The 25,938-nt window shown below is 30.0% G+C and overlaps 3 protein-coding genes across 4 annotated transcripts in view; 2 read left to right on the forward strand and 1 right to left on the reverse strand.

Moving 5' to 3' along the window:
• LOC129962736 (adenosine receptor A2a-like) overlaps positions 1 to 25,938 on the reverse strand; it is a 382,623-nt gene that overhangs the window by 83,359 nt on the left and 273,326 nt on the right. The window lies entirely within an intron of this gene.
• LOC129962747 (L-cystatin-like) lies at positions 4,206 to 9,128 on the forward strand. Its single transcript, XM_056076733.1, has 3 exons — positions 4,206 to 4,481; positions 7,326 to 7,436; positions 8,893 to 9,128. The coding sequence occupies exons 1-3, from the start codon at positions 4,221 to 4,223 to the stop codon at positions 8,992 to 8,994; spliced, it is 474 nt and encodes a 157-aa protein (XP_055932708.1). The 5' UTR covers positions 4,206 to 4,220; the 3' UTR covers positions 8,995 to 9,128.
• Positions 17,275 to 25,478, forward strand: LOC129962754 (L-cystatin-like). Its single transcript, XM_056076746.1, has 3 exons — positions 17,275 to 17,500; positions 22,535 to 22,645; positions 25,232 to 25,478. The coding sequence occupies exons 1-3, from the start codon at positions 17,309 to 17,311 to the stop codon at positions 25,346 to 25,348; spliced, it is 420 nt and encodes a 139-aa protein (XP_055932721.1). The 5' UTR covers positions 17,275 to 17,308; the 3' UTR covers positions 25,349 to 25,478.

Consider the following 25,938-nt stretch of genomic DNA (forward strand, 5'->3'; position numbering starts at 1 on the left):
CAGAACACAACGCGCATGCGTGAATTTTCTTCGCCACTTACGGTAACGCAAATGCATGAATTTTTCTACGCCAGTTGGGGTAACGCTATGCAGATTATACATTTTTAATTTCCTTTCTTCTGTGTTATTTTAACTCAAAAGTACTTCAGAATGAATCTGAAGGATCGATTAATTAACAATGTTTAATTTTAAATGCATAAAACATTAAGAAAATAAACAGAATCGTTTGAAAGAATCGGCCGAAAAATGTTAACCCTAGCCTCATTACTGTTGGGAGAAAAAAAAAAACGGAAGCCTTACTCATTTGGCGGTGAGGAAAATGGAAAAATTTTTTGGCGGAAAAGTTGGCTTTGGGGAAAATGGAAGATTTTTTGGCGGGAAAGTTATTTTTTAATTATAAATTAAAATTCTAATCAAAAATTCAAAAAAAGGGGCCCCAGGTGCACATTCCCGACCTCTAAGGTATACATGTACCAAATGTGGTAGCTGTATGTCAAATGACCTGGCCTGTAGAGCGCCAACAAACACACACACACATTGAGCTTTATTATAAGTATAGATTAAAATTGAACTTCAGAATCAAGCATTGGTAATTTTTTTTTAAAGTACGACCATTTCTGAGCACTGCTGCTTTTTTTGTTATATAATGGAATAAATAAACAAATGGACAGAAAATTAAGGAAATGCATAGCACAATATGCAGATCGGCAAAAGGTTTCTAAAATAATATGAACTCGTATTTACCTATGAAAATTTGAAGTTCAAAATATTTTGCTGAGAAAGGCAACAATACTATTTGCGAATAAAGTTTTAATCTACATTTTTTATAATGAATTATATTCTGGCCAACTATCTGATCGTCAGAAGTGGATGGTTTACCATATTTTGTAAATCGCTACATTTTGATACTCCCAGAATAAAGAAAAGATATTACAGCAGTAATTCTTATTAAAAACGTCGAGCTGATAAAATGTATTGAGGAATTCTAAAGGGAGGAAATTCCCACAGATGAATCTTTTGGCGATTATTTTGTTTTGCTTTTGCATGTTGCCTATTCCAGAAAGTTATAAATATATACGAAATGCTCCATGGTTTTTGTTAAATGTCAATGCTCTTGTGATCTTCGCGTTCCGGTAAATAAAATTAGAAAACAGCGGAACAACTGTCCAGTAATGATTCATGCTGATATCAAATGAAAGAATTAGGCCTGAGTAGCTTTATAGTGTAAAGTCTCGATCCAATAAAAGGTAGCGTTATGATCAAATTCTTTATTTACAGCTTTATTTGCATAAATTTACAGTTCATCATCTAGGTTAAATGGGTTCTAGGTTAAATGATTTTTATTCGACACAACAAGGATAGTTCTTCGAATACTTCGGAGAAACCTCTTAAGGAAACAGCTAGCCGACTCGTAGCGTTCTCGCAAACAGGCGTAGCTCCAGGGATCCACCGAAACTTTTCGGGTGGAATTCTCGACGGACACTCCGCTTTCTGCTTCAGTGTCCACGATCCTTCTCTTCCAATCTCCTGGAATTTTTATAATCCTGTTCCCACCCTCATTCACATCAGACCATTTTCCCGGTTATCCAATAATCGCTCAGCAGCAACTTCACTGGTCTACCGTCGACCGTGGGAATCCGTTGGGGAGCCACCCTCCACAATGTAAAGAATGCAGGTTTACATCTGTTTCAAATACAATGCAGGTGGGGTCCCTTATCTGGACTCGCACTAATTGCCCAGATGTCCTTACTTTAAAGGGGCTGACCACCTGGCACTTCTGGAAGCACTTACACTGCGGTAGGGCGTCGCCATTGCTGATACTGCTGCCTGGATGCTAATTACGGAGCGTGGGAAAAGAAACGTCACCATGGTCAAACAGGGAAGAAGCTGAATCATTACAATAGTAAAGTTTTGACCTCGGTTCGCAACTCGATTTTACTAAACATACGCCATATATGCTGGAATAGTACACGTTAAATCTGACTTTATAAGCCAAAAGTCCTCCCATTTGGGTGAGGAAATTTGAAACCCCAGCTCAGGAATAGTTTTCATCATTTGACCAGGCAACAAAATTGCGAGGTCTGTCTCAACACAGACATAATATTACTGTTACATGGAATGCTAATATAATTAATCTAAACTCAACACCAATCTTCTCAAACTTTCTTGATGCTAATAAATTTTAATAATTAAATTTTTTATGTAACTCCTACTTTTAATAGCTTCTACTTCCTCAAAATATTTTAGAACTTCAAATTTTGATAGTCATATAATTCACTCATAATATTATAAAGGCCTTCAGTCATAACGTAATGTGTATCTCTCTCATTTTCTGTTAGCTCCCGTAGAATTTATTCTTTGAACTAAAGTGGAAAGGATTAATCTGCAATTAATATAATAATATTTTTTTACTGAAACAAAGCCTTTTTTTAGTAATATCATTACTGAAAACAGAGTCACTGAGCATTTAAACCTCATGGACACTAAAGAATATCTTTCTTAATTTATGTAATATCTAAAGAATTTGTCAACAAATTTTTCTCAGATTCATCATGAACAGATCGATTCATTAACAATGTTTCATTTTAAATGCACCAAACACTAAGAAAATAAAATGAATCGTTTAAAATAATCGGTCGAAAACAGGTTTAAAAAAACTACTTAAAAAACTATGTACTTGAAACTATAAGCATATATAAAAAAATATATAACTAACATAAATACAATTTACTTACAAAAGCATGCAACTAACCTAAAAATAATTAAAATCATCCGTTGATAATGGTTGCCATGGCAACAATCAGAACACAATGCGCATGCGTGAATTTTTTTCGCCACTTACGGTAACGCAAATGCATGAATTTTTCTACGCCAGTTGGGGTAACGCTATGCAGATTATACATTTTTAATTTCCTTTATTCTGTGTTATTTTAATTCAAAAGTACTTCAGAATGAATCTGAAACATGGATTAATTAACAATGTTTCATTTTAAATGCATAAAACATTAAGAAAATAAACAGAATCGTTTGAAATAATCGGCCGAAAAATGTTAACCCTAGCCTCATTACTGTTGGGAGAAAAAAAAACGGAAGCCTTACTCATTTGGCGGTGGGGAAAATGGAAGATTTTTCTGGCGGAAAAGTTGGCGGTGGGGAAAATGGAAGATTTTTTAGCGGGAAAGTTAGTTTTTAATTATAAATTAAAATTCTGATTAAAAATTCAAAAAAAGGGACCCCAGGTGCACATTCCCGACCTCTAAGGTATGCATGTATCAAATTTGGTAGCTGTATGTCAAATGACTTGGCCTGTATAGCGCCAACACACACACACACACACACACACACACACACACACACACACACACACACACACACACACACATTGAGCTTTATTTATAAGTATAGATTACGATTCGTATTTTACAGCTTATATTAGGCATCATGAGGATAAAGAATCACGATACAACATGGGGTCTCAAACGACGTTTAGGGGGAGAAAATCGCAAATATATAGGGAGTCTGCAAACTGTTGGAAACTGTAAAAAATTAATAAAAAAATAACAAATGGTGTTCCAACTATGAATTTTTTTAAGTGAAAGCACATTCTTAAAAGCTATTTTTCATGCAAGTGAACATGCCGATTTGATAAACCAGGGAGTCGTATATTATTGAAAACGAAAAAGTAGTTTAGAACCCTTATCTACAAAAATATTAAAACTGTAAGAATGAAAGATTGGAAATATAAGGAATTTGATACTCTTTAATTTGATATAAGTCTGTGGTGTGAAAACCGAGGTCGTTTTAAGATATTCAAGAAAATCTAAAATGTTTGCCGGGAAACATCGCTGCAACATCGGCATCGATGTTTACAGAAGGTTTTGCAAAATTCTGCCGAAAAATTCTGAGAATGATAATAGGCATCAAGGCGATAAGAATTTAAAAACAAATAAAAGGTCGCAACCGACAGTGAAAATGTATTTGATGGAATATAGATACAGCCTATATTTACAGCTCAGACATTTTAACATAAGAAAGGAGACGATGAGAAACTTTTATAAAAATTGCTCAATTTTACCGCCGCGATGGTCATTACACAACCGACACCGACGTTTAAAAGACCGCCGGAAGCGCTCAAACATACCAGGTGTGCTGCCGATTTCGCCAGCAGCGACTACGATCCGTGCTACGAGACCTCCTTCTTTCCTAAAAACACCTGTTTCATGAAAATTCATCCTTTCATTCAAACACCACTATTCTGTTCATCAAGCCAGGATACTCATTTGTTCAAAATGCTGAAGACTATCTTTTTGCTGACCCTCGTAGCTTTGGCTACTTGCTCTGTAATTGGCGGTTTTAAAGACGCCAACGTTGATGATGAGGATGTGGTGGTTGCTGCGAAATATGCCGCCAAGGGACTGTCCAAGAAATTTGCCGGCCCCTACCACCACAGACTTGCCAAGGTTCTCAAGGCCAAGAAACAGGTGTGATAGTGTTCATAACTTTATCTTTATTTCCCATTTTTTTAAACTGTAAGATGGATTATCCTTCGTTTACATATTCCAAGTTTAAACTCAATTTCATGAAAATCATTTCAATTTTGCAATAGTTATGCCAATGTACATCAAATTAATTATTCTTTATAATATGCAAATTATTTGTTTTATGTCCTTTTTTTGCATTTATTTTGCATTTCATTAGTGTGTACCTGTATTCTTGTGTTTGGTGAAAATAGTATATAAAAATTGTATTTAAGATTTTGTTTTGACAAATAAAAAAAAACATTTAATTATAATATAAGAAAAGTTATCTTTAAAAATTTAAGTTAAAATATAAAGCTTAGAGTTAAAATATTTAAAACATGTGTTAATCCGTCAGGGCACAACTTCTCAAGGAACATAAAACAAGATAAAATTAAGTTTTAGAAAAACAAATTGGGTTTCTCATATATTTTTTATAATTAATTAAAAATTTAACTGCGCTTATACTATCAAGCCTACTGTAAATACCCGTTTCAAAAAGAATTTAATTTTAAAAGTAAATATCCATTAAAATGCATGAATAATTGAATTAAAAAAAATTTCATTTCAAATACCAAGGAAATAATTCCATGGAAAGTTATCCGTTTGCCTTTTTTAAAAATATATATTTCAATTTCATAGTTAAAAAAATCGTTTGCGTCGTACAGTTCTTTTGATATAATAATAAAACTAAAATATATTTGTATAATTTATTTATTTATTATATTTATGCAAATTTTATACAAAAGGAATCAATTATTATATACCGACGACATCATATCTAATCATAAATATCCTGTTTCTGTTGTTACCATATCCGTTCGAGATAATAGTGTATTTTCATTGCAATCATATTGGAATATGGTCTCATATGGTCTCTAAAGAGGAGACTGCATTATCTACCAGCTTCCAGCTTCTATTACTATTACTGTTAAACTTTATTTATTTTCGTATGTTTTAATTAGTCACTTTTACTTTTGATTACACAATATTTCGATAAGGTTACTCGCAATGAGCCCTTTGTGCAAGGAAATTTCATTGATACAGTTAATTAAAATTTAGTTTTTCTAGGTTAATCCAAATGATACTATGGTTATCTTACTTTAGAGTCAAGTGATTTAAATTAATTTTATGACATATGGTACATTCATTTTTTATTTTGTATTTTATTCTATGTTTTGTAAAAATAATTGTTTTACGTCCTAATAAAGAAAATTAGCGAAGACAAAAAGTTAACAATTTCAATGGAATCCTTGAACTTGCTTAATGAAGCTGAAGTTTTAAAAAATTATATTTTAGCGAAGATAGATAAAATCTCATGTTTGTTGAAGTAACAGAGCTTATTCGCTATTTTACTTTATTTTTCGAAATAAAACTCGACAAATCTTTTAAATGATTTTTTTTTGTATTTTACGCCTTTATCGGCTCTACTTATCCCTAAATGATCAACGAGGAATCCTTAGAGCTTGCATACCAGTATTTAGGAATTTCTGCCTTGTAATTGTACGAGGATTGCAATGAAAAAATGTATTCTTTTTTTAAAATTATTTCCAAAATATCTATTTTGTGGATAGTTTACTTAACTGTAAGTGATAATTAACGATATAAATTACGATTTTAATACATTTTCTTTTACCTTTTCGTTATAGAAACCGTATCAATTCTTTAAAAAAGGACGTTAAATTTGCATATTTTTATCAAATATCCGAACTTTAATACTTACAAATAACTTACAAAACACCAACAATTTTACAGTACTACAACCTTAATTGGCATCTTTGCAATATGATTACAACAAAATACATTATGCTGTTTTATAGCAAAATACATTGCAAAATTCAAATGAGTCAAATGTTTAAAATTTTTTTAAAAAGAAACGTTATGGCATTATTTAACTACATTCATTAAGAAAAATTATCTATAAATTATCTCTTTTTCTTTAACTAAAGACATTTTGCATCGTATCTAGCAAAAACGTTTCTTTCCTCATCTAAAATTTATAAAGCACCGCTCATAGAAACAGAATTGATAACTATTTCGATATCTATTCTTCATAATAAAAAAATCTAAATTATGCATGGCCGAAACTGAAGAATTAGATATATTTCTCAATAACTGCAAAATATTAATTGATTACTAATTAATTACTATCTCGAAATTAATCTCCTTTATCAATAATTACGCAACAATAAATGATACACTTTTTTTTCTTTAACAACAAATCATAACAGTTTTCTTTTATTGAGAAAATATTTCATCATCATAAAAAATAAAACAGCCAATTTGCCGCTTTATTAGATTAATTAAGAACAACAAAAATAAAGATCTTAAGAATGAGAATTAATTTCAGAATCTTGGAACGAAGCTATCATAAGTTTTTTCATAATAAAAGGCAGCATATTCATCAGATAATTGTTTCTTTATTCGAAATTATAGCCTTTACTGTGAATATCAGAAGAAATTTTCAATGAAAAGAAAAATTCTTTTTTTTCTTTATCTAATAAATTAAGTCCAATCGTTTGAAGACACGATTGGGTAATGAAACTATTGCTTTATTGCAATAAAGCATATTATTCAAAGCAATTTATCTAATAAATGATAAAACGCTTTCTGATTATAATTGAAAAATATGAATTTCGTGAGCTTCTCATTAATATTAAGTTCAGGCATTCTGAATTTTAATTGTTCGCAAAGCAGCTGTTGAAATTGTTTGATGTTTTTAAAATGTGATGAATAAACGGAAAGTATTAATTATTGTTTGCTTTTTGTGATTGAAATTATATAAAGAATGACTTCTTTGTCCTACAGGTGGTTGCTGGTGTGAACTATAGATTGGATGTGATCGTCGGTAAGACCAACTGCAAAAAGGACGAAGTTGAATACGAACATTCCTCCGACTGTGACTTCCAAGATAGCGTCGTAAGTATCATTTAAATAAATTTTGCACACTGTTGACGAATTTAATAATTTTTTTGTGTGTGGGCCTTTTTAATCAGGAATAAAAGGTTATAATTCGTCAGAAAAAAAAAGAGCAATAAGCTTTTATATAAGGTTTTTCGTCTTTAGCTTTATTTTCAATAGTAAATATAAATCAGACCAAATAAAATGAAATTTTATATAAATACTACCACAGGATTAAAATCCTTTCATGCATAACATTTTTGAACTAAAAACTTATTTCCTTTATTAAATAAATTGGTAAGATTAGAAAAATTAAAATATATCAAAATCATTCATCGTCTGCTTTTAATTAAAATCAGATTATTAGTTGAATGAAAGGAATTTTAAAAGACGATAGCCAATTTTCACCATAAATTATTGTATTGATTGTATTAGTATAAAAAAAACAAATATTTAATATTTAATTACTTTTTGTACTTGAACAAAAACAGCTCTGATCTTTAAACGTTTATTTTCTCTAATTTGATTAATTTGTCGTAAAAAAACTTTTTAAACTTATATATTCATTCTGAGTGAATTAATATTTTCCCCGAATTAATTGATTCTACTGCAAATGATTTCGAAAATCTAAACGTGTTATAAAATGCTTTTACACCTTTCATTAAAAGTGAAAAGTTAGTTATTTGATATCTAAAAACCTATCCTATTCTATTGAACCTATCAATATTATTATTTTATCGATTCTATAATTATCTTTTTCTATTACTTCACCTACTTAATGCTTTAGTTTAATTCTTTAATTATATAATTCCAATGAATTTCACATAAATATTCTAAAATCAGATTACATTCCTCTTATCCAGATATTTTTCAAACCAATAATCAAGCATACATATCAGAAGGTAACAATTTAATAAATGTTTAAAATTATATTATTTATATTTAAAATTATATTATCAAAATTTCGTCATAAGCCTTCTTCTGTTTTTGATTCGACATGTTCATACACATACAAAAAAAAAAAAAAAAAGAAACTCAACACACAAAAACTCAAAATCTCGAGATTTTTTTTTTTTTTTTTTTTTTTTTTTTTTTTTATGGTTTTAATATTTTCTTATTACATTTTTCGAAAACGATATAATAAAAACAATATCTGAAACAGAAAAAAAAATTCTATGATATTTAAAGACATGAAAACTTCAGTCAAAAAAGCATTTGAGCGGATTTTTTTTGCTATTTCTGAAATGGAATTTTTAAAAGCTCCATGGCTTTTCCAATTTTAAAATAACCAATATATAATATACGATATGAGACGCGATTTTCTAAATTTGGTTTGTCACAAATAAAACCAAATATTAAAAAAAAAAAAAAGATTAAAAATTTTTTTAGATTGATTAAATTGTTTTAGCTCACAATTTTCTTAATAAGGAGTTGTTTATTCGGTTGAAAATTAGCTATTCTTTCTGTTTTCTAGAGCACCTACAAGAAGTGCAGTGTATTGGTCTACAGAGATTTGATTGGAAACCACAAGTTGGTATCCTCTGGCTGCGTTCTCGCTTCAAAGAGTGATCTTTAAGCAGCTGCCTTGAAGAGGCAAGTCAACTAGGAAAAGTCTCAGTTTTCCGCACAGAATAGAAGAGAGCACCTAATGTGGATGATTGTGTTAATGTGATTGTTCTTCTAATAAAGCTGTTCGTTGTTTCTTTTCCACTCTCTTTGTATGGATGCGTTGATTTTTTAAAAAAATAATTCACACTTCATTTTTTAATAAATATAGAGGTATAGTATTTAAAAAAGCCATACAACATCACCATAAAGAAAATGATTTAGTTTTTCATTGATTCATTAAAAGAAAAAAGGTATTAATATTAATTCAGTAGCTAATGGAAACCATCTTGCATCGAAGTTTTTTGATAAATGGAATCTAACATTTTATTGTTTCGTACGAGCTTTTAATGGATGTGAGAAAAATGTTGTGGATGTGACGTTCATATTAAGCAACATAGGTCTTTTCCTAATCTTTTTTTTTTGTTAGAACTTTTTAAAATTCTTATTTATGTGTTTAATCGATAATATCATTTCAACTGTACAATGCTGACTTTTGGATAACGTTAAATTCAGTTATAACTAAAAAATGATGCATTCTATAAATTTACATATTTTTTATAGATTGTAACTCAATGCAAATTATTTATTACGTTTAAAAAAAAAAGAAAAAAAAACCCAGACATTTCTGTTGTTCGATATATAATAAACATACAATCTTTGCAATGAAATATCACTTGCTGCATAGTTTTATAGATTCTTTATATCAGAATATTTAAGATGTTATATTTAACGAAAAGAATTATATTTAAAGATATTAATAATATTTGATATTAGCAAATAAAAGCAAAATAAAGGAGTTAAATGTAAGTGTAAACCATAGTCTTTCTTTCTTAGTATTTCCTTGTATTCTTAACTGAGAGATTTATCGATAATGTGACGTTTGATGCCTTTTTAATCAATTATTACTTATAATACTTTCATGAATTATACCACGAGGTACAAGATATTAATATCGAGGGAATTTGTTAAAATAACATAGAATTAATACTTTCATTTTTTTTAAAAACATTTTAGATGCTTTTAACATTATAATATCTATCAGTTGGCATACTTTATATTAATTACGTTATCTATAAAGCAGACGATTACTGTTATAATTTCGAAAACAAATCGGTTGTTGCTTCTTGTGCCATAAAATTTCACTAAAAAATCCTTTTCTTATTTTAATTAAAGTTTTATCCAAATATTAAATATATATATTTATTTATATATAAGTTATTCAGCGGTATCAGTTTTGTTTCCTCACGTTTATCTTTCTTCGATAAATATTTCACGATATTTATTTATACAAGCATTTTAAAATAATATTTTTCATTATTTCATTAATTTTGAATACACATACGAGAGCATTAAACATATTTTTAGTCTATAAGCTGTCATTATCATAGCTGCGAATATTTTTTTTTAAAATGAAATAAAGATATGCAAATCAATCCTAAAACATTATCATATTAAAAAGTTCAGGTATAGAAATACGAATTTCTTCACATTGCCTTTATTTGAAGATTGATAACCTCTTTATGTTGTGTAAATATACGTAATTCATATTCGTGTGAAATGCTAACAAATTTAATTAAATCAGCAAATGGATGATTGCAAAAATAAGAATACAGTCGTACCTCGCTCAGAGAGCCATATGTATAACAAGCACAACAAAAAGCAAAAATAAATAAATAAAAAAAAAATTAAAATTAAAAAAAAAAAACTTGAAAGAAAAATTAAAATGAAATCTACGATAGCGAATTTCAACATTTCATGGGAACATTATTAGTTTTTAATTCATTATTTGCCTTAATTAATTTAAGTCACTAACCAGTTTAAACCGGTTTGAAACAATCACAAGACTTCTCTATCTGTCTTTATCCCTCCCACCCCTCTCTCTCTCTCTCTCTCTCTCTCTCTCTCTATATATATATATATATATATAATTTTTTAAACTTTCATTTTCAATTTTTTCATCTTGCTAACAAAGTTTTGGAGCTCGATCGATTTTGAGATGAAATAACAGCTATGATGCCATAGTTCTACGTCTATCTTTTAAAAACGCATCTGCTGTCAAAGAAGCATACGTAATAATAAGGCAATACTGGTAAAAGCAGGTCAACCTTTTAAAAACGCATCTACTTTCAAAGAAGCGTACATAATAATAATGCAATATTGGTAAAAGCAAGTAAAAATATATGCGATTAAAAGATGATGATAAAATTTGCCATATATGCTTTATTCATTGCCAACGCAATTTCGAGCTTCAAAACCCCCTAAACAAAACAACATCATGTTCTCACATGACAAAAAAGTACTATTTATTAGCGAGCAATGTTTTGCAGACTGATTGACAAAGAGCCATCGTGACATCATATATAGGTTTGGCCTCGGGTACCACTCTATTCTGATCCTTTGTTTGAAAAGAATACTTATTTCTACATCTCCGGATTAGGGATTGCAATACCGGACCAAAATTTCAATACCGGTATTCGGTATTTTTTAGATCTTAATACCGGGATACCGGTTTTAATACCGGTATTAGAAATTTTAGAAAAAGAAAGAAAACACAGGTGTTCTTTGTTTTATTTGCCAGTTTTATAAGCGAGTGTAAATATCACAAAAAATAATACGTAACTTATAAATTATAACAGTATATAAAGAATCACAAAAAAGTAAAGGAACAACTTATTTATTTAAATCACAAAAAAATTGTAAATATCACTATTTAGTCTGTAGTATTATTACAAATTTTTGAAATGTGATCTTAAAAAACATAATGCATCAATTGTACTGTCATTAAGCCTGGAACGTAATTTTGTGCAAAAATGACCAGCTGTCGAAAACGTTCTTTCGGCATCTACGCTAGTTGCTGGTACTGTTAGCAATGCGCGATATACTTTTTCCAAGTATTTACCTCTAAATCCCTCATCTTCAAATAAATCGATTTCTCGTCGGATGGTTTTGGATATAGCTGATTTCTGTATTTTGGTTCGTTGATTTTTTTTTTTATTTATCGCTAATTCTAATTTTTGTTCAAAAGACAATTCCTTTTCACTATCGACATTAGTGTCATCATAATCTTCGATAACTGAACCGAATTCTTCTGAATGTGGATAGGTTTGTAAGTAAAAAATTTTAAGAAAATTTACTATAAACTTAATCAGATTTGAATTGATTATTTTCTTTTCTTCTTTTTCATTTTCAATTTTAAAATCATTATAATTATGTGAATACCATAAGACATTTAATTTTTCGGTATGCCTTTCTTCTGTGCGATTTTTCAATGTAATATATAATCTTCAGATAGTGATGTGTGCTGTTCTTTCATGACTGCAACATGAAATTTATTGTTCCATTAGCTGTTAATAAATTAAAATCTCTCCGACATAATGCCTCTATAGTCAGTTTTATTGGAAGTAGAGCTGATAAAGTTCTGGATATTAAGTCGAATTCATTATCTGAGAAATTAATTTACAGATTTAAGTCGATTATTGCTTTTTGGATTCGATTTCTAAATTTCAAAAATCATTCCATCATTAGGAGTAAACTGTTCAACGCGTCTTAGAATCTATTATTAACATATATTCTGTTTTATTTTCAGTTAGTATATATTTTTGTAATATGGCATTTTTTGTAGGGAAACGTTTAAATATCACAACAATTTTTCGAACTTTATAAATTATAGGAAGCAATTCTTGATAGGTAAATATTTCATCCTCATTAGCAATATCTTCTTCAACAATTACATTGTCATTATCTTCATTGTCAATATCATTCTCACTCTTACTCTCTTCAATGTCGGAATCCGAAGTTTCTATATCCACAGTATTTGGATTCTTCTGTTCTTTATTTTTTTGGTATAATACATCTATTACTCTTAATTGAATTCCATGACCATAGCACAATTGCTGATTTGCACCAATCAACTTTCCAACTTTCTTCATAACTGTTGCTCCATTTGTCGTTATGGATACCATATCTTCGTTCAGGGATAATCCATGTTTCGCTAATTTAGATTTAAGCAATTAATTAAACCATTAATTAGCTAATTAATTTCGCCCATTAAGGAGACATAAAAACAAAAACGTATAATATTTTGCTGTGTTGGCGATCCCTGAACATATAGTGGAGACAATTTTAAAAAATTCTAGTAAATACCGAAAAACCGGTATTTAAACTTGTGAATACAGGTATTACAAAATTGCACAAATGGCACAAAATATCGGTATTCGGTATCCCGGTATACCGGTATTGCAATCCCTACTCCGGATAATATTGTCGAAAATCCCTTTACTGTATTTGAGCACGTGCCCTTAAATATTACCCGACGTGATTACGTCTCTGGTTATGGGGATAAAGGTGGACAGCAAGGACATCAATGAGATGGTGAAAAAATGTAGTCACACCATCAAAGAGTTTATGGAGTTCACCGTATGGTGAAAGCCATGGCCCTAATCAGGCAGTAACTATGCTTTCTACAATTTCATTTAACTCTATTGCAGTGTCTTATTTCCGACAAATGTCATTACATAACTTCCTTGTGGAAAAAGTATTCATTAAAGGTAATAGATTCCATAGTTATAAATTGGAGTATTTTTTTCACAATGCAACATATTATTCAGTTTAACATCGATTCCTTTGTGTTTCTCGTCAATGTTTCGGTTTAAGTTCAAGAATTGGGAACGAACTTCGCTCAGTAAGTAAGCTATATTGAAGAATTCCGAGAAACGATAATTTTTAGTAAAATTATCGTTTGTTATGTATTATAATTTAAAATTTAAAATAAAAATGTATTTTGGAAAACATATGCGTGAGGATTCAAATTGTATTAAAATTTTTTTTTCAATTGCTATTTATTTAAAATTTTTTTTTGCTTCTTTTGTAAATAATCAAAACTCCCATCAATTAAAATATGCACCCGATTATGGCTGATTTTGAAATCATTTCAAGCTGAAAGCTTGTCAAAACATATGATTTAAAAGAAATATACACCTCCAATATGCAAATTAACTATACCAATCAGAATCTCACAAATGCAAGAAGCGTTATTAGAATAATTTTAATTATATTGTATAATTTCCGGAAATGGTACAATGAGTGCAATTCCTTTAGATTTATGAAAATAAATATACGGAATCAGCAAATTTTTATGTATTTTTGTATCAGAATTTTTCAGATCAGTATGTAAGTATGCATACATCGAGAGAAAACAAATATTTTTTTCTTCAAATATCTTGTATCCGGATATTTTGATTCTTTGACAAAATGAGAAAAATTCTATCTCATGTCCAAGATTACCTGCCATTGCACTGAAAAACATATGATTTCAGGAGTGTCATGCATTTTCAATTTTGGATGTTTTCAGTTTCCTACAGATATATTCGATAAAATAGTTTGTAAGGGAAGATTCGTTTGCATGCTGGACTGAGGGATTCTTCTTTTTGAAATTCTCTTTGACCAAAGAATTTCTTATTTTAGAAATTGTTTTAAAAATATATCTAGAATTATTTTTTATACCTTGATCTTAATATGAGTTTCGGTACATAATATTTTACTACTTTCATAGGAAGGAGTTTCCTTTACTATTATTTTTTCAAAGAAAGTGTGACAAGAACACAAAGTGTGCAAGAAAAATGATTAAATTTTTTCCATCTAAATTTGTTTAGCTTGATAACTGTAACTTATATGCAACTGTTTTTAACTTAATAACTGTAATATATGTTAACTAGAAGCATATAAAATGATTCTGGCCTTTATAATGCCAGTACACAGACACATATTCATTTTTATTATTAGGAAATATAAAGATTTAAATTTAATTATGCACAAACAGTGAAATTGAAAGCTTAGAAAAGTAAACTTTCACTTTATATATATGAAGTGTTACAAATTAGAACTATGATTAGATTTGCATGAATTTCCCCAATAATTTATAACGCAATTTTACATTTGCTACATTTTTACAATTACATTTTACATTCCTCTATTCATTCAATTCATTTTACGGTAAACAAAGACACTTATAATGTAGAGAGAAAGAGATAACTCGTGCCTCTTTAGTCAATGACACTTATTCGTTTTAAATATTCATAGAAAAGAAAGTTAAAGATACGAAAAAAATGTCGCAATGTTTATAAGTTCATATCTAAACGACTGATAATATTAATGGTAATTTATATTAGAAAAATTATTATTTTTTGCAGATATGTAAACACATTGAAAAGGTCAATTTTAGCTAAAACTGGCATTTAAAAATCTTTTATTGGATAGACCAGTCTTTGAACTATCCAAAACAGGTTTACTTTTGTCTCTGCATCAATTAGAAGTCAAGATATTAATATTTTCGTAATGATCGGTAAACTGGAAGAGGACATTTAAATAACACCGATTAAAGCACTGATTTAAAGGGCCAAAAATATGTTAAAAATTTGTATAAATACAAATTTGGTTTTAAATACGGAAAATTTTTGCACTGAAAAACGCAAAATGCCAAGGACAGTTTCAACGGTGTTTTGTGGAAATTTGTATCTAAAGATGTCTTTGTTTAGCTCCGATTAAAGGCATTTATGTCTGTAATACATTTTAACGAAGGTTTTATAGGATTACCGAATATCCTTAAGGTTGTTGGAGTGTATTCTATTGCAAATTCAGTTAGAGCATTTACTGAACTCGACAAAGACAGAATAAAAGAATCTAAGTGTCATTCACTGCCAAATGCAAAAATTACCAGAAAAAAATAAAATTATTAAAAGCTGAGGAGAAAGGAGGTATAGCCTATAAATGTGGTGAATTTTAAATACGTACACACATAATTTATTATTAAAACACGTTGCTATATACTTTAAAGGCATTTTTCTCAAAATTGATTTTTACTTATTTTTTGCTCACTTCAAATCAAATAACTCCATCGTTGGACGTTGTCTTGATACTATTTTCTAGAGAATGAACTAAAAGAATATAGATTGAGTGAATATTTTTTAATTTACAGCCTACTGATTGAATAATATCGTCATAAATTTACTAAAAAAATTCATCACAAATCTCCAATTGGTTCTAAAATTTGTATTTATTATTATAACCATACGCTTGAAGTTCATTCCGTGGAGAAAAATATGAAGTTTATTTTGGTATAAGTTTTGTTCGGATGAGAGTAATAGTTTTTGGTGTAAAAAATTTGAAGTTTTTTAAGAATTTGCTTAAATTTATGCTATTAAATGCCAATTTTCAAAAATTATTAATATTTATTTCAAATATTGACATTCTATTGCTAATTTTTAATAGTCTTAAACCCAGAAATATGGAAGTATGTCTACACCATGTTTTTCTAAAAAACGTACCCCGAAAGTGTCCGGATACCTTAAAGAAATTAATCCATAAAATATTCAATAAAATTTTCGCTGCTTTTACCTCGATTGTACCTTTTACAACCTTTTAAAGTTGTTTACGAAAGTATTTCGAGTAATATAATTTTTTTTTGAATTACCGAAATTTATATAAATTTTTCAATGAAATGTCAAATTCAGAATATCGAATACAAGATTATTGTTAATATTCTTTTATTTAAACATACTTTATATTAAAATTTTCTCAACTGCATGCTGTGCGCCTTGTTACACATATCTAAAAATATTACATTAGATAAACATTTTTAATTCTGTTCATAGTTTTATAAAAATAGATGGCAGTTTCTTCTTTTTCTCTGTTTATTCTATGATTAAAAAAATAATATTTAGAAAATCGCAATGATAATGGTACAATTTCACATGTAAAAGGTGAATAGTGATCAAAAACCATTTTCGTATTTGAACCAAGATCGTATTTGAAATATTGTTTGAACAACAATTTTTCAGTTGGTGATATTTATTTTATTTGGCCCACATTTGACTTCACTATCCTTAGTAGCGTCTATATCAAGAAGGCCATTTTTCTAGAAATCTGTGCAATTTTCAAAACCCAACATCTAACAATAATAAAAAATTCCAAATTATCATTTTTAGTATCATCATATAATGTCCTTTTTGGAACTTTAAGTAAAGTATTGATAAAAAAAGAAAACATCCGTTTTAAAAAAATAGTTGCATAAATTAATTTCATTATCTTAGGAAAAGATCAGGAAAAATAAAGATTGCGTTTCTCGAGATCAAATAGCTTCGAGAGCAAATTTTATCAAGTTGTCCAAATGAAACACCTTATCGAGATCACGTGATAAGGACCTGAGAAAGATCACCTGTTGATCAGAGATATAAAAGCATGAATTGTCCATAGAAGCGGTACTCTTTTCGACAATTGCATCCAATATGTTGAAGCTTATCTTACTGCTTTCAGTCGTAGCTCTTGCTGTTTATGCCATCCCTGGTGGCTGGGTGAACGCAAGCGTCGACGATGGGGATGTGGTGGCTGCTGCCAACCATGCTGCCAAGAACCTGTCTGCTCAGTTTAGCGATAAATACCACCACAAACTTATTAAGATCGTCAAGGCTAAGAAACAAGTAAGATATCTCTACTAATAATAAAGAAAAATGTATGTGTATTTGTGTTAGTGCCATGCATTTTGTTTTGGAACTACAAAATTTGGAATTTGGAAAGAAGGTAATAATATGCTTTTGGGGAGAATTTTCAAGAGCTTTAATTAGAATTTCAATGAATTAAAACTGAAGCGAGATTTTGGAAATAACTTAGCAATAACTTCCAAGAATATTCCTATACAAAAATTATTCATACATCGTTTTAAAGCTTAAAAATTATCTCTTCAATACTAATATAGTCACTTCAAAATTCCTAAATCTGTATTTAGTTGACTTTTAAAGATATTTTTAGTCAGAATTTATAATAATAATTTGCGTTAATAAGATATATTGTCAAGAATGAAACCCAAATCGTTTTCATTATTATTTTTATTTTTCTATGCTATTGTTTTTCTCACCTTGTTGAAGGTCAAACTGTGAAGATTCGGCTTATTTTTTCATATTTAAAAAGCTTCTTTTTAAAACATGCTTTTAATAAAATTTTCAATTTTTTTTTATATATTATGACAATTACAGGTAACGTTTCACTTCAAAAATTAATTGAATTCTTTAAAAAAAAATTCCTCTATTTTTAAATATTTTTACATTATTGCTCTTTCGGCTTGACACTTTTATTTCTTATGTTGATTTTAAGAAGCTCCCTGATTATTTTAATTGATTTTAAGAATTGTTTTGGATAATCCTCTTATATATTATTTAAATAATGAAATATATTCTATTTAAAACTTTTTCTTTTTGTTTATATATATATTTTTTACTAACATACGTTGATTCAGTAAACACCTTACATGATTAATTAAATTTTAATCGTTTCTATTTCAGAATTTAGCTTCAAATTCAAAGAGAAAAATATAAAAAATTATAGAGGCTTATAGCATAAATTCACAAAATTGTATTAGGAGTCCAAAATTGCACTAGTTAATGAATACTGAAATTTTGAATTTAATTCGTAACTGGAGACTGGAGTCAAGTTGTTTATTGGCTCTGATTATCACGTGATATTTTGCCCCTGAACACAATCATCCCCTCAGTACCTTCAAGTTGTTTTTCAGCAATATGTTGGCAAAAGTCTAAGTATGAACCCGTGCGTATAACACAGTTATTCTTTTTAAAAGTTCTTGTTGTTATTTATGTAGTCGTTGATTCCATGTGTCTGAAACTGCTTTTATTTTGAATAATGCAAAAAGAATATAGTAATATTCTTAAAATAATATTTTAAAATATTGTATTCTTCCTTTTTGTTTATTAAATACTAACAGTTATTAACTCTAGTGTCATTCCGTAATATCTAAATGAAATAAATACTTATTAAGAGGTTTTTCTTATAACATCTTTTCAACATTTAATATTATAACATTTGACATTTTTAATATTAATAGTTTTAATATTTTTGGTAACTGCATGATATCCAGAATAAATTGTGTTTCCAAAAGAAATTCCAGTGCTGTTTACAAAAGACAAAAAAGAAAAATAACAATGGTGACATTTTTGACTCTATGTCTCTGGCTGCGTGGGGTAATTCATGTCTCCAGTAACGGGTTAAAAATATTTTGTTGCGGAAGACATTGAGGATTATGCAAACCCCCAAAAAATGTAAACAAAATTTTACGTAGTCAATTATTCTGGTGAACTTGCTGATTGCTAAAAGCGGTTAATTTAATTTCGCTTCATCTTGCCTTTTGGCCGAAATTTCTACCTGGTTTTAACTATATTGACACATTTTCACTGCACGAGTCATCCTCGAAAGTTGCTTAGCAACCTCCCGATAATTCTTATTTTGATGATTTTGTTTAACTTGATTTGTTGCTGCATGTGTGTGTAAACAGAATTCCGTAATCGATATTTCTACTCGCTTCCTTGATCTGCTTTTTTTGAAATGCGTGCTGCCGATGATAATACGATAATTCTGGAATTTAGTTGCCAGTTAATGATAATGTTTCAAGCATTTAGCGTTCAATTAATGATTCATTTCATACCCTATGGAAGGTTTCATATAGTAGTAAGGGTAAAAAATTAGTTTTAGACATTTACAATATTTATAAATGTTGATTATTAAATGTAATAAAGAATTAAAAAGTAAAAATAATGTAATAAACGTAAATATACTGTAAAAAATAGTGTTTTAATCTGTAACCTAAAAATGCTTTTAAAGATATGGATGCTTAATCTAATATATATTAAAAGCGATTAAAATATTCAACAATAAATATTTTAATGAATGAAATTAGGGAAAGATAATTTGAAATATTCATGAAAAATTAAAGTGTATTATTAAATAGTTATATTTATTGACCTACCAGTTGGCAGTAGATTCTGATTATTCTAATTCCTCGAAAAATTTCCTGTTTCATAACTTTGTTGCCATGGTTACCTCTACAATATATCTTTAATCGTTAAATTGTGATAGACATAAAATCGAGTTACTTTATTAACTCTACATTTGTTCAATGCATTGTATAAACGAACTGTTCTAATAGAATCGAATCTTACAACATTATAAAGTTATAAAATACTTAATAATGCTAATCGTAAGTTTCACTAACAGATTCATAATATAAATTGCACATATAATGAGAAGAATGTTAGTTTTCAACAATGTAGAAAAATCATAAGATTTAAGGTTTGATAAAACAGTAATTTTTTTTTCTTCTTTTTTTTTTTTGCAAAAATGAGATATATAGTTAAAAATTATAAATAATTATTTTTAACTCATTGCATTTTATTAACGACATACAAATCAATTTTGTGCGATCATGTTTTTAGAAGTTATTGCTAAAAATTAAGACTAAAAAAATCGCATTTTATTCTTTATTAATTAAAACTCTTGTGTAGTTCTGTACAAATTTCAAGAAATAACACTGAGATGTACATTGGAATCGGGTATTAGAAATCTCGCTTTGATTTTTTCCGATAACAATTCATTGAAATATTTCGCGAAAAAGAAATTTTTGTTGCAAATTAGGAAAAAAAATTATTCTTAAACTTTTGTATTAACAGAGTAAAGATAATATATAATATATAACATGTACAATAATATTTTTGAAAATTATTGCAAAAAAACCCTAAAAGGCTCGCATTAATTTTTTATTAATTAAAATTCTTATGAATTCTGAGCAAATTTCAAGAAATTGCCTTGAAGTATACATTGGAATCACATTTCAGTCACTGAGTGATTTTTCCGGTAACAATTCACTGAAATACGCTGTGAAAATGAAATGTATTGTTACAAGTTATGAAAAAATTACTTTTAATTTTTTCATATTTTATTAATAGTATAAAGTTCAATCTTTTGAAATAATATTTTTGGAATCTACTGCGAAACAAACGATAATATCTCGCACTATTTTTTATTAATTTAAATTCTTGTTAATGACGCGCAAATTTCTAAAAACCGCTCTGACGTGTACATTGGAAGTGGGTATTGGAATTATCACATAGCAGCCACAGAGCGAAATATATTGTGAAAATGAAATATGTTATTGAAAATTATAAAAGATTACTTTTAATTTTTTTAACAGTGAAATGATCAGTCATGTGTTATTCAGAAAAGATATTAATATATATGACATTAATTAAAATTCTTATTAATTCCACTCACATTTCTGAAAATTACTCTGAGATGTACGTTGGAAGTGAGTGTTAGAATTATCACGCTACGTTCGCTGGATGATTGTCTTAGTAAAAGTGTATTCACCCACCGATAAACGATATGTGCAATAATATTTGTGGACGATGTCAAGGGGCCGCGGTGGCCTGGTGGTAAGGTCTCGGCTTGTGAGCCGTAAGGTTTCAGGTTCAAGACCCGATTTCACCAAAGAACCGTCGCGTGTGGGGATCTGTTGCACTTTAAATCCGTCATGCCAAACGCTCTCCCACTGGCGTGGCGTGGAGAGGGGTGCCAACTCAGGTGTCGGCCTCGTCTTCTGACCGCGGTTCAAAGTTACGAAGTCCGTCCCAAAATAGTCCTACTTTTGCTTTACAACGGGATGTTAATATAACTAAACTAAACTTGTGGATGTTACCGCGAAAAAAATTCTAACATCTCGCATCAATTATTTTATTAATTAAAATTCTTATTAATTCCCAGCAGAACTCAAAAAATTGCTCTGATGTGTACTTAGGCATTTGGTATTGGATTCTGACGTTATGGTCACTGGTCGATTTTTTCAGTAACAGTGCATTCATACTCTTTCACACACATTCATCTTTATTATTAGTAGAAATAAGACAATTCAAAGATTAATCTTCGAGTTTAGACACAGATATGTTATAAGAATTGTTATGATTAACTAAGGACTAAGGATTGTTCATTGATGTTTGACCACATAAAAAGAAGTTCGTCACTTGGGATTGATATTTCTTCATTCTAGGAATCGAATGATGTTAAATTTCACTATATTTGTCACATAATAAAGCATACATAATCTTCAAGCATGTTGAATTCGTGGCGGATTGGTATGAGCGAGGATGGAACCTGGGACCTAGTAGTTCGCAGCGCAGTAACATGACCACAATACAAAAGCAATTGCTCATGTACAGTAGCTGTTAACTGGCTTATAAGCTTTCACCACAGACTCTCCCTCCAGTGAGGCGAACGATGTGGCTGTTGAGTGGTGATGTATTTATTTGCTGTTCAGTCTAATGTGCCTGTACCCATTTGAGTATTTGAGCAGCTCCAAGCGTTATGGCGAGCGTGTGTGGGTGAGTGGTTGCTGATGCTGCGTCACGTGAGTGTGACGACTTTGGGTTGCTGCGTCAAGTGAATTTGACGACTTTGGTTTGCTGTGGGTAGATGGCGCCACAACAGCTGTACGAAGGTTGAAGGTTTATCATCCGAGGTCACCAATGAGGTGGTTTGGTATGAGCGAGGATGGAACATGGGACCTTGTGGTTCGCAGCCGAGTAACATGACCACAATGCAAAAGCAATTGCTCGTGTTTCGTAGCTGTTAACTGTCTTATAAGCTTTCACCACAAATTATTTCTTTTTTCCCTGCAGGTGGTTGCTGGTATGAATTACAAATTGGATGTGATCGTCGGTAGAACAAAATGCAAGAAGAACGAATTTCAATATGAAAATGTGGCTAAATGTGACATCCAGGAAGGCATCGTAAGTTACCTGTTCATTTTCAGTTGTATAGTTATGAATCTGAGGATTCTTTTTATTTGCTGGTCGCCTTAGGCGACTAACTGGTTTTCCGTGAACATTGGTTATATTTGATTTCAAATCAATAATTTTTTTTGTAACTTTATGTTCTTGATTTCATCGAATGGCTTGATTATTGTAGCCGTGTTATTTTAATTGTCTTAATTTACGCTTTTTGTATACATGCATTTTTTTTCATGTAAACAGTCCCATAATATCCTTGTATTATATCAATATTAAAAATGTAAATATTCGGTTCAACTATTTTTAAATTTTCCGATATTGCAGCTTTACTTTTTTATTTGTTTGGCAAACTACACAGATATTAATCAGAATTCTTCTTCTTTAGATCTCGATAATGCAAAAATATCGTCTGATTAAAGATTTGATGGAAGAATGAATACGGTTTGAATTTCAGGAAAAACAATATATTGCTGGAAATCTGGCAAAAAACATTTCTTTTAAAAAAAGTGCCAAAATTTTGCAACATTTTTCATATTTATTAAATTGGCACATTCAAAATTTATTAAACTGTAGTTTTGTGTCAAATTTTAGTATCAAACGGCTGGCATAAAGTTTTACTGGAAAAACAATTTTATTTACAATTTAACGATGGAAATTAAGCATTTGATTTTTACTATGAACTTCACCGAGGCAGCGTGGTCTAGAGCATTCCCAAGAGAAGGAGAGAATAGCTTTTTTAGAAGCATACCTGGATGATGAGCTGCGCTTCAATTACGTCACACATAGCCTCGACGGAGTCTGTAGTTTACAGATATCTAATATGATTTATGATAGGTATATGTGATTTATGATAGACATTCACTACAAGATAATAGATTTGAAAGATTTTTCATCGGCGTCCATAGTTAAGTCATAACGATTACCAATCTGACAATGGTTAAGTCTGTTTTCACATTCGATTTAACTTAGATCGATTTCTCTGAGTGAATAAAGTTTTTGGTGATCCCTATCCAGAGCATTTCTAATAATATTTTGCAGCTTCATTAATTAGATAAGCGTTGAATTATGTACAACCGTAAAGACATTCTATGAGACAATCTGAAACGTCTATATAATGATTTGTTTACATTTGACTATTGCCATTCAACAATATATATATATATATATATACACACACACACTATTATTTACCAATAAGTATTTGAATACCTATGTAAAAGTGGATATCTGCGGTCCTGATCTACGTCACGCCCCCTGTAATTAAATATCGTGTAAGAAACATCAGTGATATTAGTCGCATGCAAGACACCTCGAAATGCAGAGCTATCTGACTTTGAGAAAGGCGTAATTGTGAGATATCATAGAAATGGCCGATCCTTAAGTGACATATCTGGTGAGTTAAACATTCCAAAATCGACAGTGGCGTTTGTGATTAAGAAGTGGAAAGAGAGTGGTGATTGTCGGAATGTGCTTCGAACCGTCAGACCCACGGAACTAACAGATAGAGACCGACGCGTGTTGTCCAAACAAATTCGGAAAAACCGCACCAAACTGATGGCCCATATACTCCAGGAGCTCCAACAAGCATTCGGGGTGATTGTTTTAAAAAATATAAACCGCAATACTAAATACAAACCGCGCTGCCACTCAAAAGCATTTGTATTGAAAAATCCAACCGCGCTTCTCGGGTGAATTGGTGCAAATCATGTCGAAATTAGATCATAGAATGAGTGGAAACAGATTCTCTGAAGTGATAAATCAAGTATGGATTTGGAATATGCATGGAGGAATTTTGGAATATGCTCCAAAATGTTTGACAGAAGTGGAATTATGGTCTGGAGATGTTTCCCGTGGTAGAGACTGAGACCCTTGATCCCAATTCATGGTAAGCTCAACTCCAACTCCTACTTCACTATTTTAGGCAACAACTTACTTCCTACGCTGTGGAAATTTTACGAGTTGGGTCATTGTTATTTCCAGAATGAAAATGCCACTTTTCCTGTTGAGAAGCCCACCATGGATAGGTATGATGAGAATGGGATGAACTGACCGGACTCGCTTACCCAGAGTCCAGACTAGAATCCTATAGAAAACCTCTGGGACTCATTGGATAGCCGAATTCAGAAGTGCAGCAGCCTTCCAAAGTCGGGAAAAGAACTTAACATGTCTTCTCCAAGCCGAAAGCAAGAAAATACCACTGTCCATCATCCAGACACTTGTGAAAAGCATGCTCCGGAGGGTTGAGGCTGTAATTGCCTCAGTTGGAGGCTCTATCGACTATTGAATATGAATAAATTGTGTTTATCTCTTTTATCGCAGATATCCAATGACTTATTGGTAGATAGCGTAAATAGATAAATAGATAAAGAATTATAAGCTAAATACAAAATATAGAAATGATCAAGATCAAAAACAAGTTTTATATATTGGTACATTAATAATTTTTAATTGAATAATTTAAATTTATTTTTTGATTTGAAATGAGTCTTTTCGCTACATTATGCTGAAGAATAGTCTGAACTCATTCGAAAGCCTTAGCGAAAGGATTAGGCTGTTCAAAATCAATATGTTTGTCTTCTTTTTCAGAGCACCTACAAAAAGTGTCAAGTCTCGGTTCATGTGAACCTCAAAGGCGAACATCAACTTAAGGCCACTGGATGCATACTTGCCTCTAAGAAGGACCTCTTAAAACATCACTTATGAGCCACTGAAGTCAAAGACACTTAGAAAAACATAGAAAATGTAAAATTGCAGTGTGATATGAAACATGTAATGTAAAAAGAATATCTGTATAGGTTTGTTTGATCTTTTAATAAAATTCTTCGGTACTCACTGTGTTTGCTTGCTTTTTCTAAATTTCATAAAAAGAGTAAATTTTTTAACCAATAGTGTCTATTGTATAGAAATGGGGTTCTGTAACTTATTCTACATTGTGCTGAGGTACATTTTGAAATTTTGAACAAATTTCGCGTTCTCTAATAATTTTGCACAATTTAATTATTAAATGATTAAAAATATTAATTAAATATTCCATTTTTATTTGGTAAATTTTAACAAAGAAATTGCTATCCAATCATAATGTTAGTTTTTTTTTATTAATTTCTTTAAATATGAAACTTTAAAATAATTTCATCATATTATTTGTTACTGTTTGTAAAGATTTAGTTAAATATACCTGAACAACATAAAGTTTTAAGATTAAAAAAATGATTAGATATACCTACAGTTGTAGTCATTCACAATTTTTTTCTTATGCTGTTATTTTCTTAATTGTTTATTTAATTTAAAAAATC

The sequence above is a fragment of the Argiope bruennichi genome, chromosome 1 (genome assembly GCF_947563725.1).
Source record: "Argiope bruennichi chromosome 1, qqArgBrue1.1, whole genome shotgun sequence".
Lineage (NCBI taxonomy): Eukaryota > Metazoa > Arthropoda > Arachnida > Araneae > Araneidae > Argiope > Argiope bruennichi.